This window comes from Coenobita brevimanus, chromosome 62 (assembly GCF_032717465.1).
Source record: "Coenobita brevimanus isolate Jiangsu-jjx chromosome 62, ASM3271746v2, whole genome shotgun sequence".
NCBI lineage: Eukaryota > Metazoa > Arthropoda > Malacostraca > Decapoda > Coenobitidae > Coenobita > Coenobita brevimanus.
Genome location: NC_137015.1, coordinates 6,477,483 through 6,497,275, shown reverse-complemented (window position 1 = coordinate 6,497,275; position 19,793 = coordinate 6,477,483). Strand labels below are relative to the sequence as shown.

General features: G+C 42.1%; 1 protein-coding gene and 1 non-coding gene across 2 annotated transcripts in view; one reads left to right on the top strand and one right to left on the bottom strand.

Moving 5' to 3' along the window:
• Gmppb (GDP-mannose pyrophosphorylase B) overlaps positions 1-15,369 on the bottom strand; it is a 45,679-nt gene extending 30,310 nt beyond the window's left edge. The window contains exons 1-3 of the mRNA XM_080275590.1: positions 15,136-15,369; positions 12,749-12,940; positions 2,067-2,222 (exon numbers count right to left, since the gene is read on the bottom strand). Of these exons, the coding sequence (XP_080131716.1) occupies positions 2,067-2,222; positions 12,749-12,940; positions 15,136-15,345 (558 nt within the window). The 5' untranslated portion in view covers positions 15,346-15,369. The remainder of the gene's footprint in view (positions 1-2,066; positions 2,223-12,748; positions 12,941-15,135) is intronic.
• A 2,694-nt stretch (positions 15,370-18,063) lies between these two features.
• LOC145404206 (5S ribosomal RNA) lies at positions 18,064-18,182 on the top strand. The gene has a single exon (XR_013898138.1). It is a non-coding gene; the product is annotated as a 5S ribosomal RNA (ribosomal RNA).
• The last annotated feature ends 1,611 nt before the right edge of the window (positions 18,183-19,793 follow it).

Sequence of the window (19,793 nt, the reverse complement as noted above, 5' to 3'; positions counted from 1 at the left end):
CAGGCTGAAGGAAATGGAAAGAATGAAGGAACGAAAGACAGAAGAGGGAGTGTAAAGTCACCCGTAGGCAGAAGGACAAGGAAAGAATGAAGGAAAGAAAGACTATCAAAATGGATTTTAATTTGTGACTACGTGTATATACGTGTACTAAATATTCGAGTCCATAAGCAAGTTAATGAAGAATGATGTACCGAGATCTGTGATAGTCCAGTGTGTTAACGCTGGTACTACACTGCTCATCCTGACTGCTTGATAGTAAATTGTAGCACATTAAGTGAAAAGTGTTCCTATGTCGCTTACGGTACCAGCTTTAAAATGAAAAAGTGTTATGTGCAAGCATGTTAAATGAGGAACTACAGTAGAGTCTTCATACAACATGAGATAGGTTATGCAGAACCTCGTGCAAAATCAATTTCGTGCTAAAATGTGACATGTATTTACGTGTAAATTAGGGGGTTAGGTTCTAGGAGCCCCATATTTTTCACTAAAAATATATTTAAAGATTGGTTATTACAAATATGTCTGCCGTAAGACATCCAAGACATGTGTTTACATTACAATCTCGCCAACTTGACACATCAGTGCATTCTAACCTAACCTAACCGACTAGTTTTGCCCCCTTATACTCCCTGTAAAAATGGTAACCACCAAGGATTGCCACGATGCCTCTTGAAAGTCCCCATTACCATGCAAGCAAAAACTTCTGACCTAATCAACACGTGAATAATGGCGGCCCAGAATCATGCATATTTTGCCAAGAATCACTTTTGGGGCACTCATTAAAAAAAAAAAAAAAAAAAAAAAAAAAAAAAAAAAATTTGAGTCATTAGTCATCAACAATAAAGGAAAAAAACTATACTGACTGTCAGCATGGAGTGATTGCGTACTTCTCACTTCTCAGATACACACGAATGCAGTAATCGTGAATAATTAACAAGTCAGCCAAGCAGTATAAAATGTATGACAGTACAGTATGCAGTAATTCACAAGAACTGAACTCACATAATTATCTTACCTATTTACATCAACACGTAGTGTCTTTACACACCGTAAGAGCCGAATTTTCTCTACCAAAGACCGTCAGTTCGTAACAAAAAGGTCGGGCACAAAGCTTTTCTTTTTTTCTTTTTCTTTTTCTTTTTTTTTTTTTTTTACACTTGTTGCACCCAAGGCAAAAACATGAATTTTACTGCTCCTCCATCATTTTTACTGCTCCTCCATCATTAACTTTTTTTTTTTCCCCAACAAAGAAACTATCCACATCGTAAACACACCCGAATCATTTCACGTTTGATCGTTTGCATACAAGCTCTCACTCCACATGCCACTTTGTCCAACAATTTTACATTTTCCTTTATGCTTATCTTGTGTTCATAGCACTTTCAGGGTGCTTAGGCATAACTAAAGTTAGTTTGGAACCACATGCTCCGAGTTCTGAGGAAATCAGGAACAAGGAAATAAGCAAATAATTGCTTCTCATCACAGCAACGATATGCACTACACAGAGGCAGGCGGTGGCAGGTGGTATGGGGCATGGGTCACGTGGGTTAGGTTGGGTCGAGGAAGCCAATCAGCGGCCAACAAAAGCATAACACGTGTCGTAAACATAAGCAGTCCTCTGGAAATCCATTACCTAAATGCATCCACTTCGCAAATGAATGAAATTACTGTGCTATTAAGTAATTATGAGAGAAATTAAATGCCCGTTTTATTGTAAGATCACTGTTTCTTTTTGTCTGAAATCGTGACTCTTCTGTACTGTACAAGAGGGTTAAATTACGATAACATATGGGATTCCTATTCTGGTGAGGTTAAGAGGATTTCCAACACTTCCACAAAAGCATATTTCTGTATCTGGTGTGTTAATACACTACATCTTATGTTACTGATGCATTCAATGTTGACACAAATGAAAGATATAAATATTAAACAGATAAAAATGTCAAACAAAACAATGATATACTATAATATACAAGATAAATAATCAAAGAAGTTAGGGAGCCTCCTTAGCCAACCTGGATACAAGCCATGCATGCCAGCGTTCCTCTATTCCTTGCTTGTCTCACCTCAATTCGGTCCAGGACGGAAGGGTTGAAAATGTACATGCCAGCATTGATCTTGTTGGACACAAACTCTTGTGGCTTCTCAACAAACCTGTCAATCTTGCCGGCCTCATCATACACCACAACACCATACTTGCTGGGTTCCTCCACCTTTGTTACCTGTAACAAAACATAACTTCTGGAGTATGGAAATGCTGACATTAACCCCTAAAAGGAGACATTAATCAGTTCAGAACAAAGATGCATTTTTCATTACATTTTTGCTACCACAAGACAAACCGATTAAACTCCTGTAGAGCAGGAATTTATTAAAGCTATACAAGGTCTGATAAAAAACTATCCAACTATATTTTTTTTTCTCGTAAATCAGTTGGAGCAAGAGGATGCAAATCAGTGGAGAGTGACCTAGAAAATCATTTTGCATGTGCATGAAAATGTTCAGCGCTGCTGCCCATCCCAGTTGCTGCCGAGCAGTGTGTTTTTGAGGACATGTTCTTGTTCGCTGCATTTTCATTTTGTGCTAGGGACATGGTGAACTTTGGTAATCAGAATCCGGACTTCACGAAGATGATAATAAAGCGCAATCAGTTTTTGGTGTATGGATACAACCCAGAAATGAAAGTTCAGTCATCACAATGGAAGTCGCCGGAATCATCAAGGCAGTCTTGACGAAAATCTTATTTTTTTCTTTTAATACGTTTGCTGGTGACCACTGAGAGTATGTGAATAAAAGAATAAATTGAGAAATATTCATCTACCTATCTATCTATTGCCAGACACCTTAATCCCATACGGGGTGGCCACAAACAAATCGCCTCCACATCACCCTGTCCCCTGCCATTTCACTGCCCGGCTCCCAATTCACACACCCCTCTCTCGTATACCTCTCCACTCCAGCCCTCCATCTCATCCTTGGCCTTCTCCTCCCTCTCTCCCCCTCCACCTCACTCACATACACTCTCCTAATCAGTCTCTCACTCTCCATCCTCTCCACATGGCCAAACCACCTCAGTGTGTTTCTCCTAACACTTCCTATCACCTCCACATCCACACCACAATGCTCCTTCACATCCTCATTTGTCAGTCTGTCTCTCCATGTGACTCCACAGGCTCCTCTCAAACAGCTAACTCATTTCCACTGCTCTCATTCTTGACTTCTGTCCCTCCAACAAGGTCCAAGTTTCACTTCCATATGTTAGAGTTGGTATCACAATACTGTCATGTAGCAACTTTCCACATCCATGCTCACTTCCCTGTTTCTTATCACTGCCTTCAAGGAACAGCAACCTTTCATCCTTGTTGTACCCTTTGAAGCACTTCACCCTCCAAACCCCCATCCTTACTCATCACACTACCCAAGTACTTAAATGTACTCACATTTTCCATTTCCTCGTCATCCAACCTCACTGTAAATTCACAGGCTTCACCTCTCTCGAAGACCATAACTTTACTCTTCCCTACATTCACCTTTAGATTTCGTTTCTTACATAATCTCCCAAACTCATCCACCATGCCTTGCACCTCACCCTCATCTTCATTTAACAACACAGTATCATCTGCAAACAACAGTACAGGGAGTTTCCAAACAATGCCCTCTCTCATTAGGGCCACTCCAACATCCACTGCCCTACCTTGTATCTCTTTTATAACCCCATCCATATACAGACTGAACAACCATGGAGACATGACACATCCCTGTTTCAATCCAACCTTCAAATAGAAAAACTCACTCAGTTCACTATTCACATGCACTGCAGCCTTAGCACCCTCACATACAATTCACAGCATTCAACAACTTCCCATCTACTCTATATATTCTTTATACTTTCCACAATCCTTGTCTATCCACCCTGTCATATGCTTTCTCCAAATCCATGAAGGCTGCATACAACTTCTTTTCCCTCTCTAGAAACTTTTCCACTAAAGATCTAAGAATGAATATCTGATCCACACAACCTCTTCCCTTCCTAAAGCCTCCCTGTTCTTCTAACTAACTCCTCTGTTATTTCCTTAACTCTGTCAATAAGTATCCTACCATATACTTTTCCTATTACACTAGGAAAAGTATACGGCTGTAGCATGGGCCGAACAGGGTGGTACTCACGAGGGGAATGGGAATGCTGGTGATAGGGAGAGCTGGAGCTCCTGTTTCACTAGCTATCTAACCATCCCCATTTGCTGAACTTTTCAGCGTGACTAACATGGAGAGTAGACCAGCATACACTCCCAAACATTTCCTCTATCTTATGTACTACACCACATGCACTTTACATTTCACACAACGTATCCCACTACATTACAGGGGTTGGTGCCAGCAAGGGCATGAGGCCAGAAAACTTTGCCCCTGCTACCTAGTGGCGGACTCCTGGGGGGAGGTGTGACGGGGGTTCCGCTTGCATAGATCATGGGTCCAGGGCGAGATGGGGCTCAGGCCTGTGCTAGAGGGTACAGGGCATTGCGGTTCCCAGGCTGCCGCTTCCGCCCAATAGTGAGGGGCCCGAACCTGGGAGTAGCGCCCCATGAGGCTGCCCTATCAGTGGGTGTAAAATGGTGGGACAGTTGCAGTGCCAAGGTGTGCTTGAAGGGTGTCCCTGCAGCTGTCCTGGCAGGGTGCCCCAAGGCCACTACCACAGCCACTGGTAAGCTGGTGGGCTAGGGGTCCCAGATCCATTGCCTGGACCTGGGACTGTGCAGTGAGTGGGGCCTGTGGTATGTCTATCCCCCTTTTTTAATCCTATGACAGAACACAAGAATAAGTTTCAAAGCAAGCCTGAGGACAGTTAATCACCCAGGGGGATGAGGGTGGGCTCATGGAACGTGGAAAGTTTGAGGGGAAGAGCGGGGGAAGTCGTTGAGGCATTCAGTAGGAGGTGGGTGGATGTGGCGTATTTGCAGGAAGTCCGGTACAGGGGTGGATCAGCCAGAAAGACTGTTGGGAAGGACTGTTACTATAGGTTGTTTTGGCAGGGGGGGACAGACGGATATGGGGGTGTTGGTGTGATGGTTACAGAGAAAAGGGTGGAACATGTTATGAATATTACAAGAGTAAGCGATTGGATATTGGTAGTGAAAATTCTATTCGGCAGAAAGATAGCTGCAGTTATATCGGCATATGCTCCACGGGCAGGATTGGATGAGGCAGAGAAAGATAGATTTTGGGATGATTTAATACGTGTAGTAGGTGGTATGTGGGATGATGAGATAGTGGTTTTTGGAGGGGACTTAAATGGTCATGTAGGTGAAGCAGCACAAGGTTATGAAGGAGTACATGGGGGATGTGCGTATGGTATAAGGAATGCGAAAAAGGAAAGGATACTCGAGTTTGGGGAGGCAACCGACATGATTGTGTGCAACACATATTTTAGGAAAAGAGACAGTAGGTTAATTACGTATGAGTCTGGGGGAAATAGAAGTCAGACAGATTATTTTCTGGTTAGGAGGGCTAATAGGAGGTTAGTGAGGGATGTTAAAGTTGTAGGAAGTGAGGAGTGTGGGCAGCAGCACAAACTATTGATTTGTGATATGGTGCTTAAAGAACGAGTGATGAAAAAGAGGACTTAATGTACCTAGGAGGAAAATATGGAAGCTGAAAAACCAAGTAGTAAGGGAAGCCTTCTGTAGCAAGATGAGGAGAGTGGTGGCTGAACGGGGAGGTGTAGACAGAGGCGTTAATGAACAGTACAGAGCCCTCAAGAACAATCTCTTGAGAGTTACTGATGTAATATGCGGTTGGACAAGAGGACCACCAAGACATAAGTTAACTTGGTGGTGGGATAAGTGTGTAGAAGCTGCAGTTAAGGAGAAAAGAAGGCTTTTCCGGGAATGGAAGAAGGGTGGTAGCAAGGAGGAATACTTGGCTGCCAAGCATAGGGCTAGAAGAGAGGTATACAGGGTGAGGTCTGAGTCACAGAGACTTTTACTTGACAACCTAAATCATGGGGAAAGGAAAAATATGATATTCAAGGTGGCAAATCAGATGAAGAGGGATAATCGGGATATTACAGGGGAGCAGTGTGTGAAGAATGATGAAGGAAGGGTAGTGGTGAACAGTGAGGATATCAAAGATGCATGGAAAGAGCATTATAGCCGGTTGTTGAACGAGGAGTTTGACTGGGACAGGGAAGGTTTGGAGCCAGCAGATCCAGTGTTTGGCCCTTGGCCTTTGATTGATGCTGTTACTGTGAGTGAGGCAATAGGCAGGATGAAGGTGGGGAAGGCAGCAGGTGTGTCTGGGTTGACTGTCGAAATGTTGAAGGCCTCAGGAGATATAGGGGTGAGGTTAGTCACTGGCCTGATAAATATTATTTATGAGTGTGTTGTCCCAGATGATTGGCTGAAGAGTGAAATTGTAAATGTGTATAAAGGGAAAGGTGATGCCCTGGAAAGAGGAAATTATAGAGGTATAAATCTTTTAGATCAGATAATGAAGGTAATGGAGAGAGCTTCTGAAGGTATGATTAGAGAAAGAGTGAATATTGATAAGATGCAGTTTGGGTTTATGCCAGGCAGGGGGACCACTGATGCCATATTCATTGTTTGACAGCTTCAGGAAAAATATATTGGTAGGAGAAAGGATCTGTATTTTGTTTTTGTTGATTTGGAAAAGGCCTTTGACAGAGTCCCTAGAGAGGTGGTGAAGTGGGCAATGAGAATGCTTGGCTTGGAGGAGTGGCTGGTTAGGGTGGTTATGGCTATGTATGTGGGTGCTCGCACCCAGGTAAGAGTGCATGGAGATTTGAGTGATGAGTTTTTTGTGAATATTGGTGTGCATCAGGGGTCAGTTTTGAGTCCCATGTTGTTTATCATGGTACTTGAAGCCCTCTCACGTGACTTTAGAAACGGACTCCCGTGGGAGATGTATACTGATGATTTGGTGTTGATTGCAGAGAACGAAAGGAAGGCGGAGGAAAGGTTTAGGAAGTGGCGAGATGGTATGGGGCATAAGAGCTTACGGGTAAATGCAGATAAAACAAAGGTGATGATATCTAGGGTTGGTGGCGGTACTGTCAAAGATGAGGGAGAGTGGCCATGTGCAGTTTGCCACAAGGGCATGGGAAGTAATTCTATCTTGTGCGGTGTTTGTGACAGATGGATGTACAAGAGATGTAGTGGTATCAGAGGTAGACTCCGAGATAACGCTGATTTTATGTGTAAGGCGTGTCGGGGAGAGCAAGTGGAGAGTGTCAGGCGTGAAAGGATTGAACATGCTGGTAAATCTCTAGAATGTGTGGAAGAGTTTTGTTATTTGGGAGACATGTGTGCTGAAGGTGGGGCTGGAGCTAGCTCTGTGGCTAGGATGAGAAGTGGTTGGAAGAAGTTCAGGGAGCTCTTGTCTCTTCTGACATTGAGAGGGCTCTCCCTACGTGCTAAGGGGTCTTTGTATGCAGCATGTGTTAGGAGTGTAATGCTGTATGGTAGTGAGACCTGGGCAGTAAAGGAGGAGGATATTCACCGGCTCAGACGTACAGAAATGACAATGATTAGGTGGATGTGTAGTGCGTCCCTGCATGCAAGGTCTGAGGGGGCTGGGTTTACGATGGATGAGTTGAGAGGTAGGATGGGACTGGAGTGTATTGTTGTGATGAGGAGAGGTAGATTGAGATGGTTTGGACATGTGGAGAGGATGGGGGATGATAATTGGGTGAGGAAGGTGAGAAGTGTTAATATTGGGGGTGGAGTTATGTGGGGTAGACTGAGAAAGACATGGGACGGGGTCATTAAGTGTGACCTCAGGGTTAAGGGACTGAACAGGGAGGCTGCAATGGATCGTGCAGTGTGGAAAGCCGCCATTAGGTGACCAAGGCCGACGCATGCAAGCATGTTGGAGCCTTTAAAAACAAAACAAGAAGACAAATGCCCCTATGATTACCACACACTTCTTTTTCCCCTTCCCGAAATATTCGTACATGTGTGTAAAACCAATAAATCTTCATCTCTTGATGTATATAACCAACTCCACAAAACATTCGAACAACATCACTAAGTATTCTGAGACATCATTATTAGGCATGGGACTCACTTAAATGAATGAGAAAAATTTTTACATATTATTATTATGAAAAAGCACCCATATGGGAGCATTCTGCATTGCCTGCAAATTAAACTGGAAACAATACCATGTAGGATCTCTGTTACAGATTGCACAAAAAGTGTTGCCCTTGCACAATTATTGAACCTGCACTGCAAAGTATAAACTCAACCCCAGATCTATACCATATGACAATTTTCACCAACCAATGGCACCTAGTATTCAGTTAAATACAGTAAATAAATAAATAAAATACTGTAAAATTAAATTTGAAAATACATCCATCCATCCATCATCCAATCCTACATTGCCCCATGAGGAGCGTAGGAGCCTGGGGCTAGGCAGTTGGTCCTGACATTTAAGATGAGAGTGGCCAGCCTCACCCATCCCTGAGTGGCATTACATGAGCAATCAACCATAAAGGCAAATTTCTCCTTTGACACATTTCTGATCAAGGGGTACAACAATTAAATCATAATGCTAGTAGCTACAAGACTCAAGGATTAAACCAATGAGCCCAGGGACTTTTTCTCATTACCTCTGCCAAGGAGGTTATGTTTTACTCCACACTGGTTTGTCTGTCTGTCTGTTTAGGAGGATTACTCAAAAAGTTATGAATGGATTTTGATGACATTTTGTGGAAGGGTGGGCCAAAGGCCAAAGAACAAATGATTACATTTTGGACCAGATTCAGATCCAAAGAGTCCCGCACAATATCTCCAAAAGTTCTTTATAAACTTCAATGAAATTTTGTGGGAAGGTGCACCACAGACCATGAAAGAATTGATTAAATTTGGGGGCGGATTTGGATCTTGATTCTATATCCATGGATCCAAATCCAGGCTCACTCAAAAAGTAATGAAAGGATTGTGATGAAATTTTGTGGAAGGGTGGGCCATGGTCCAAGGAAGAAACTATTAAATTTGGGGGCAGATCCAGAGTATCCTGCACATCTCCAAAAGTTCTCATTGAATTTTGATGAAATTTTGTGGAAAGGTGGGCCATGGACCAAGAAAGAATTTATTAAATTTTGGGGTGGATCCGAAATCCAAATTCTTATTAACCCCTTACGTCCTAATCGCATCAATTGATACGATTTGAGTTTTATGCCAAAATGCCTAATCGCATCAATTGAACGTGGCCTGTAAAAAACTGCGGAGTGCTTGCTCCACCCTGATTATGACACACATGGCTTCAGGCCAATGAGAACTCGCCCCTGATGTGGCGGGAGGGGGGATCGGACCAACCCAGGCGGTGGGGGAGCACCCCCCTCTCGGCCGCCTCCATGCCACCCTCTACTCCATTCCCTCATGCCCTCCTTGTCCCTGATCACTCTCCCATCCTCCACGCAACTGTATCTCTCCTCCCACAGCAACCTGGGTCCCTTCCCACCCTCTCTTGCCCCTCCTCCCTCCCTGCTAGCCTCGTTCCCTTCCCAAACCCCACTCCATCTCTCCCTCCTTGTCCCTCACTACCCTTCCAAGCCCCAACAGGCCCTCGAGTTTTTACACCTCACTCTGTTCATTTCTCACTTCGTACCTACCAGTTTCTGTACGTATGTAGATGGAGAATGCTGCATGTTGTACTACATATGACGCATCTTATTATTTATTTATTTATTTTTCATTCTCCCTACCTGCCCAGATTAGCACCTCCAAGTAGTGTCCGTCTGTGTTAGTTTTCGAAAGACTATGAGGCCTTGTAGGGCTGCTCCCCGCACCTGTTTCATCTCCCCACACACACAAACACACCAGTTTTTATGGCTTGTGTGATAAATTCCAATGAAATGGGAGTTTCCACAAAAGAATTTGGTTGTAGTCGAAACTGTAATGATAGGTGTGATGAAGTGTAATGATAATGTGATAATTGTAATGGTGTGATAAATGTGTAACGAGAAATTGGGACAGTAAAAAGAGAAATCGGAAACAAATTATTGCTTTCTTTTTTTTCCTTTCTTATGCATGCATTTGTAGCATTATTTAACTTTCTTTTGATGTCCTTGATGGTTATAAACATTTACATGCGTCTGTGTTAGTTTTGGAATGACTCTGAGGCCTTGTAGGGCTACTCCCATCACCTGTTTTATCTCCCCACACCTACATACACCCTGTTTTTATGGCTGGTATGACAAATCCCATTGAAATGGAGGGTTTCCACAAGAGAAATTGGTTGTTGCCAAAATTTTTCTCCCCAAGTACCACCAAGGCCTTGTTTGCCTACTCCCCACACTAGTTATCTCCCCACACCTACAAACACACCTGTTTTCATGGTAGATGTTACAGAAAACACTGAAGTGCTTTCTTTTCATGCGAAAAGCTGGCTATTTCCAACCCCTGTACCTATAGGCCTACTCTCCACAGCCTACTTTATCTCCCCACAGTCTAGTAATCTTCCCACATCTACATACACCTGTTTTCACGGCTGGTGTGACAAAACAATTTGAAATAACCTGTTTCAATAAGAAAAATAAGTAGTTATCAAAATTTTCATGTTTTCGATTGTTTTCGAGAGGTAACTATCAAACTTTTTTTTAACTTTGACGCGCGATTGTGCGGTAACCATTAGGCCTACAGGGGTACGGATTGCGTTGTCAGGTGTGTAAATTATTCCTCTTTAGCCAGAACACAGTCAATTTGCCCTTGGTGAAAGTTGCCAAAACACCCCCGAATTGCAGTTGTCGGAGGTACTCTGCCTGAAACAATTGCGGTCTTAAGGGGTTAATGGCAGTGGCATTTGTGGAGGTATGCACTCTCTGAGCACTTTCTAGTTTACATTTTATTCTTGCCATCTCTTGAATATTTTGGCTTAGGACAGGTTTTTCAAACTGGAAGGATTACACACAGCCTAAATAAATCCCTTCAGTAAGAGATGGCCTTCCTAAGTTGAATGAATAATCTGGAAGTGGTAATATTAAACTTAAATGTACATCACCTGGATTAGTTTTGCCAGAGGTCATGTATTCATCTGTTGGTTTGTCTGTCTGTCTGTTTGCCCATAGTATATTTTAAAAAGTTATTTATGGATTTCAATGAAATTTTGATGATATGGGGGTCATGGACCAAGGGAGACCTGATTAAATTTTGGTTGGAACCTGAGTTCTCTGGTACAGGCATTGGCAGACGTATGCGCTCTCTAAGTGCTGTTTCTTATTGTTGCTGCTGTTGTTGTGGCCCCAAGCTAAGCTGGATGTGAACCCTGTGGGGTGCAGGAAATCAACCACATTTGCTGGGCATTCCTAGAGATCTTTTAACCCCTTCTTTACCGAAATGCATTTGGCAGTACATGTGAATTTCCATTCTTAAAGCCACTGAGGTACCAAGAAAATTTTGGAAGTACACATGTACTTCCAAACATCATGGTTGTCTGCACAGCTTTGCTGCCTCGGTATGGCTCTTATAATCCTTCCACATGGTTTTCAGCTGCAGAAAAAGCTGGACTATATGGTAACACTCCTTTTTTCTTGACCAATGGTAACATTATAATGTCATACATATGTCATGAAACCTCATTAGTTTTGACCAATTGCAGACTGCATATATGACGTAATTTCTCAAGCATCAATCAGATTATCAGCCTCCCCACCACCCATGCCTCCCCTGGAAGTCTGCAACTACTTTTCAAGTAAATTTGTGAATGATGACTTAGTATGCCTGCAGCCTTGGAGGGAATGTGTACTCTGTGCTAAACCCCGCCACAGATCCTCGTTATACGGAAACATGTTGTCAAGTGATGAGGAGGAAGAGTTTACCCTCCATTTAGACAGTGATCTGGATGAATCTGATAATGAGTGGTTGTCTGAGGAAAGTGACGATGATCCATTGTATGAGCTGGAAGAGGGTGAGAGTGGGAACACAGACGACAGTGAAAGTTGTGTCACCCACACCATTCCTCTCTTTCATCTTTCTCTTGCTATCCCTTCTTTTTAACTCTTCCTTTTATTTTTCTTTACTTTTATACTTCCTACACCCATATTCTTTTCCTTTTACATCAGTTTTTCCCCTCTTCCTTCATTTTTTCTTCACTTCTTTCATTCTTACTTATCGCATATGGCCTTGCCTTACCTGGATGCATCTGCCTCAGAGCGGGCCTGCATATACGTCACCTTCTCACCCACAAAAAACCTATTATTTACTGCAAGACATCAACATAAATTACAAGGTAAGTAAATACACGTATAAACTGTGCATGTTACTGTTTTCAAGCCTAAGTATTTACTGGTTATTTAAGTACAGTACATATATTTTAACGAAACTTATGAAAAAAAATATATATATGTAATATTTCTATTTTTTTTGGCACAATCTTTTGGGGTTTATGTGATCACTGATGTTAAAATAAAAATAAATAACACAAAGTTATTAGCTTGGATGCGATGATGAACTACCCCCAACCCCCAATGCACCAAAAATGTTGCATGACAACTCAGTGTGGGGGAGGTGGTGGCCGCCGACACAGGACATGGTGCTCGGTAAAGAAGGGATTAATGGCTATGCTGAAGGGCTGTTAATGCTGAGAAAGTGAGGTGCATGAAGTAAGCATGTTATGTGTGAGTGATGAGCTGCATTACAGTTGCTTGTAATTTGGGATTCAATGGAGTTAAATAGCATATATACTTCAAAAATGCACTACCTTCCCACCACCCCACCGTCCAACTGACCACTATGGTGCCCTCACGGCCGTGCTGTCGGTGGAACTGGACCATTTGTGTGAAGGGGAAGTCGCAGATCACATCTGAGTTTAGAACGAAGAAGGGCTCATCATTTGAGGCCAAGACAGACTGAGCCAGCTTGATGGGGCCAGCTGTACCTAGGGGCTCGGACTCCAGAGAAAACGTGATTTCGATGCCAAGCTGTTGACAAAAACACAACAATATGGTATATGGCTTGACATCAGAGTGCTATGAATTGTTCAGAAAGGAGAACTGTTATATTCACTTGCTAAAGCTGTTTAGTGGGGAGACACAAAGATGTTGGTCGGGAGATACAACTTTTCCACATGTAGGTAAAATAATTCTTCCAAAAGTTGTTTAGTGGGGAGATACAACTTTTCCACATGTGGGTATAAAAATGCTTCCAAAAGCTGTTTCATGGACAGATACATACGTAGGTATAATAACTAAGTCTTCCTATGGTTGTTTACTGAAGAGATAAAACTTTCTCATATATGGGTATAATACTTCTTCTTAGTGGGGAGATACAACTTTTCCACATGTGGGTATAACAGTTCTTCCATTATGGTACCAGCATGAGCAAAAATTCATCAACAATACTCTACCAGTATTAGGGGTGTAAGCAATTCTCATTTCTCCCTAAAGATCAGGACATATCCTTCCTTCTCCAATTCTTTTGTTTTGTACTTCATATTGCTATCAATACCCTATACAAATTTTTTATGTAACACCTTACATTGTCAAAGCTGGCTGGGAAGTGTTGGCGAACGTCTGATCATGTTAATACATTGTGATAAGGTTACTCCCCTCAAAATGGTAGCCTTTTTTTCATTATCTTTCATCATATTTTCAATACCGCCAGACAAGTGAATTCAGCTTATGAGAACCCTCTTTAGTGAAAGGATTACAAACAACTGGCACTGACCCTTCCAGTAATTATTTAGCTTTCTTATATTACCTTTGGTACCCTGTACCACCAAACATTTATATTCAGTATATAAGGCACTTCTCTCATACAAAAGCAGGCTAATATTAAAAGTTTATCTTACAATACTAAAGCTAACTCTCAGATATTTTGTAGCTAAATTCAACCCTTTCATAATTATAATACTGTACATATGTACAGTTACACAATAATTTAAAAAATCTTTTTCTCTTTCTCATTTTCTATGTACCTACCACCATTTCTTTTCCTATATTCATAACTATCCTACCATCCATCCATATATCATCCAATCCTATGTTGCCCCATAAGGAGCGAAAGATCCCGGGGCTAGGCAACTTGGTCCTGACATTTACAATGACAGTGACCAGCCTCACTCATCCCTGAGTGGCATTATGTGAGCAATAAACCCCAACCACCCCTTGGATATAAACCTGCACTGGCTCAATCCAACTGGGGTGCTGTAATTACTCACTAAACCATCAGGCACCATAATCTGGTTATATGGCTACAACCCAACAAAGTACTGTAAATAGTTACTTGGTGTACAGGAAACCATTTGGCTTATCACTCAGTGTAAAGTCACCCATTGGCAGAGGGAAGAGGAAAAAATGAGGGGAAAAAAGGCCAATAAAGCTTTTCCAAAATGCTGTTTATCATTTCTCCCCCACATTCTTCTGCCTCTACTTCTCATTTTATTTTTGCCTCAGCCTGTGTCTCAATCTCTTATCTCTGCCTCAACATTCCCCTCATCTCTGCCTGCCTTTCCTCTCCCCCTGTGCTTTCCCCTGTCTCTCACCTCCATTTTTTACCAAATCTGCCTTTCTGCATCCTTCCTCTGCCTCAACCTGTTTCTAACCTTCCCTTCCCCTCCCCCCATTTTTGCTTTCCATCTGCCAGCTTTCACTCACTCACTCTGCCTCTCTCTTCCTCTCATCATTCCCCCGATCAGACCTTCACTCTACCACCCTCTGCCATACTTTCAATGGATCTCTCTGCCACTCACGTCTTCCTACTTTTACTCATTAATTGTACCTCTAGCTTCCTCTCATCATCCCTCTGCCTTCTCCTGCTTCTCACCTCTACCTCCCTTGCTACAACCAATGTCTCTCCCTGTCTCCCACCTCTATTTGCCTTGCCTAATCCTCAATGCCTTGCCTGCCTCCAGCCCCCCCCCCTCCACCTTTCATCTCTTCCTAACCTTCCTCAGCCATTATGCTTTGCTCTTTCTCTAATCAGTTCGCTGCTACACATCATCCCTCTGCGACTGCCCTGCCTCTGACCTCTGCCTACCCTTGCTACTCATCTCTCTACCTCTGTCACTCCCTGCCTCTACTCTTCCCTTTACCTCTTCATGTCTTCCTTCACTTATTATGCCTCTCATTTATTCTCTGCCTGCCCCTACTTCTCACCTCTGCCTGTCTTGCCTCACCCTCTGTGCCTCCTGTGCCAGCTCCTGCTCCATCTTTTCGGCATGGTAGGACACAGCCAGCACTACATGTGTCACGCCAGCTGCCACCAGGGCCTCAATTTGGTGCAGGACAATGGGTTTGTTGGCAAACTCGACTAAGGGCTTGGGCCGGCTGAGGGTGAGGGGACGTAGTCTTGTTCCATAACCCCCCACTAGGATTAGGGCCTTCATCCTCCCCAAGGTCACGTCTGTGGAGAAAATAGTCATATTATACTATCTATCTATCTATTGCCAGATGCCTTAATCCTGTAAGGGTGGCCACAAACAAATCGCCTCCATGTCGACCTGTTCCCCACCATTTCACTGCCCTGCTACCAGCTCACATCCCCCTCTCTCATATACCTCTCCATTCCATCTCTCCACCTCACCTTGGCCTCCCGCTCCCTCTCCCCCCGCTCCACCTCACTCACATACACTCTCCTCATCAGTTTCTCACTCTCCATCCTCTCTACATAGCCAAACCACCTCAATGTGTTTCACCTAACACATCCACATCCACATCACAATGCTCCTTCACTTCCTCATTTGTCAGTCTGTCTCTCCATGTGACTGCACATGCTCCTTTCAAATACAGTAACTCATTTCCACTGCTCTCACTCTTGATTTGTGTCCCTCCAACAAGGTCCATGTTTCACTTCCATTCGTTAGAGTTGGTATTACAATACTGCCATGCAGTAACTATTTCACTTCCTTGCACACTTCCCTGTTTCTTATCACTGCTTTTTTAGAATCAGCAACCTTTCTTCCTTGTAGTACCCTTTCAAGTACTTCACCCTCTAAACTTCCATTCTTACTCATCACACTACCCAAGTACTTAAATGCACTCACATTTTTCCATTTCCTCCTCATCCAACCTCTCTGTACATTCAGTGGCTTAATTTCTCTCCAAGACCATAACTTTACTCTTCCCTACATTCACCTTTAGATTCCATATACTGTATTACACACTCTCCCAAACTCATTCACCAAGCCTTGCAGCTCCCCTTCGTCTTCACTTAACAATACTGTATCATCTGCAAACAACAGCACAGGGAGTTTCCACACACTGCCCTCTCTCATTAGGGCTGCTCCAATATCCACTGACCTACCTTGTATCTCTTTTATAACCCCAATCATGTACATACTGTACTGAACAACCAAGGAGACATGACACATCCCTGTTTCAATCCAACCTTCAAACAGAAAAACTCACTCAGTTCACTGCCCACATGCACTGCAGCTTTAGCACCTTCATACACACTCTCCATGGCATTCAACAACTCCATGGTAGGTGGAGATGCCCATCATCCATCCACTTAGTGTAGCAGTACTCTGTTTTTAGGATAGCTCTACACTGAGTAGCAAGCCAAATCATATCCTCTAAACCAGGAAACAATATACAACGCTGGGTGGTAACCTTATAACTAACCAACACGTGTTCCCAATGTGACAACAAGTGGGTTGGCGGAAGGTTTGTGCCCCTCCGTGGAAAACAACTAACTAAAAATACAAACAAGTATTATACTATGATGAAAAATAATTTCATCATCATCCTAACATTACTTTACACCAACACACACACATTAAATTTTGAAAATATAAGACCTGAATGACTAACAGGGATTATGACCTTCATCCTCCGTAGAGAAACTCATATTACACTATGATGAAAAATAATTAAATTCATCATAATTCTAACTCTCCCTCTGATTTATCCATGCACTGGAAATAAGAAATATATTTACCCTATACGTCTACCTGTGTGTGTGTGTGTGTGTGTACAGTACACTATCATGAGCCAATATGATCATCTGCTTATTAGACCAAGAATTTTGGCCTTTTTTTGACATATGACTGCATTTTCAATTATACAATAAGTATGATCCTGTACAAAGCCTCACTGATGTGCATATGACCACTATTTTCACTTATACAGCTACCAACACTCAATCCTTGAATCACTTCATTTATTCCATGATGGCCTTTGAACTCAGTCATAAGAAAATCTGTTCAAGTCAATGCTGTCGTGTACTGAAGTTTAGGCAGCATGTGAAGGGCAGTGAAGTGAAATACCAGTTTAGGTGAGATGGAAACCTATTTTTTGACAAGTCTGGTGGTAAGCAGTCAATGAAGCACATGAAGTGAAATAACTATCACTCTTGGTAAGTTGGAAACTTATTTAATTCTCTTGGGTGCATGACCCTCAACCAAAAATGTATCGCAGCTGTCCCCATGTTATGATCAACTCTACATACGATCAAACTGTTATATGACTCGTTTTCAATAACACTTTCCAATCTTTTAATGTATACTGTAACCCCAAACCACGAACAGGACTTTCATTCTCCATAAGGTTACTTCTGTAAGGGAGAACGTGTATGGGAGTAAAAGTAGTGTAGTAAGCTAGTACTGTAGTTATAGCCCCAGGTTCATCTGAAGTGCAAACCTGGTGGACTGCAGGTTAAAGCTGCCCTTCTCCAGCAGCCCATCATGCCACTTTTGGGAATAGCGACACAGATGAAGGGAGTTTGTATTACTGGGAAGAAAATGCATTCACCTATATAAGTGCAACTGTATGAAGGTAGCTCAATTCAGCACCATAAGAATGTACAGAGTGAAAAATATATTTCATCATTATGTTAGTCCCATCCTGACTGTACTGCTCACTAATACATGATCTGGAAATAAAAACAAAAACAAATAAATAACTATAACCCATAACCCCCACCAACCTTCATCCTCCCAAAGGTTAGTCTGGAAGGGGAGCAGTCACATCATGGCATGAGAAAAAAAAAAAAAAAAAAAAAATCAATCTTCAATCTAACCCTACTTGCCACTAATACTATACAGGTAAAAAAATGAATACCAGTACATAATAAATAAATAAATAAATAAATGAATATAAGACAAATAAACGGCCATACCACGTTGAGTACACCGCTTCCCGTCCGATCAGCGAAGTTAAGCAACGTTGGGTCTGGTTAGTACTTGGATGGGTGACCGCCTGGGAACACCAGATGCTGTTGGCATCCCTACGTGTCAAGTGGGGTTGGTGGAGGATTAGTGCCCCTCCCTGTAAAACAATTAACTCTAAGCCCTTGGCCACCCCGTCTGGGATACATGGCGTCTGGCAATGAATGAATGATGAATTTAGGCCTTAATCCTCAGTCCCACCAATCCACCTGATACAAACAATCCAATATGTGCTCAAAACAATGCACTCCCTATACCACAATGTACTTAGGCCTGCTCTTAAATACCTCATTCTTACAACACAAACACTACTTAAAGTCTTAAACGTTACACTGATAGTAGATCTTGGAGTGCCTGGCTGAAGTGGCTGGTCTCCTAAAGTCTACTGGCTTCACATCTACATGAAACTTGGACAACAACAACAAATAACAACAATTTTTATTTACCCTTCTGCCAAATGATTTAATTTCATCTGAAGAGAATTTCAATAGCCATGGAGATTACCAACTGACCAAGTTATGGCTGGGTTGGTTTGACAATCACATCTAATTTTCATTCCCTCTTAGGAGTCAGACTGTTTATGCTCCCAAAGGGAGAATTTTGTATTCTGGTGTTTACTTCAGTACTGTTTTGTAAAATAATGATCTATTTCACAACAGGAAGCCTGAGTTCCATATTACCTACAACTTCTCTACTCACATTCTGATCTATACACTTTGATACTACTCTACGTACCATATTCAACTAGTTGTATGCCAATCTAAATACAGTACTGTACTTATCCCAGATTGCCCTGGCTCAGATACGGTATACAATGTACAGTATAAAGTAATACCTATAGGAGATACGTGTGATTTCAGCAGTTATATCCAAATGCTATTTTTTTTCTCTATATAAATACTGTATATTAAGTTCTCATTATATGACAGAATACTTTTCCATTACAGTACTATACTCTTTTTACTCAAACATGGACTGAAACTGCCATCTCTCCATGCTAAATGCCGAGTTTTAGCAAGAGATTCAACTCTAGATAATTTTCTAGTCATGAAGAATAGCTATGAAAAGAATGTAGAGCTGCAGTATTTTCGTATTCTGGAAGTGGTTCATAAAACAGGTTGCAAAAGGAGGAAAATCTCTGCCAAGTTATGGTGAAATGAGTACTGGATACCTATTATGCTGGTAAGCCAGTTTCATCAATACAAAGTACAGACTGTAGGAAAGTAGTTGATTATATTATCATCTGCAACAAATCAATGGACAATATACTGAAGGCTACCTGTGCAAATGCAGACATAAACAACGGTACCATACACTCCTTAATCGCTTATGACAAAACAGTGAAAATGAAGTTCAAAACTCAGTGATGCAATCTTTGAAACCCTACAAACATTTTAGAATACTGTTTGAGGGCTTCAAAATTGTTTGTTTGAGGGCTTCAAAATTGTTTGTTTGAGGGCTTCAAAATTGTTTGATTAAAATGTGAACTGATATTCCTGACCACACCTGAATAGGCGATTTATTGGGGAGGGGAGAGGGGGTAGATAATAAAAAAGGGTTAAGATACATACAGGTGTGCATTGGAGAGAAAAAAAAAAAAAAAAAAAAAAAAAAAAAAAATCTGAGGGAAATGGAGTGAGCGAGGGGAAGTTAAGTGGTGTAGGGGA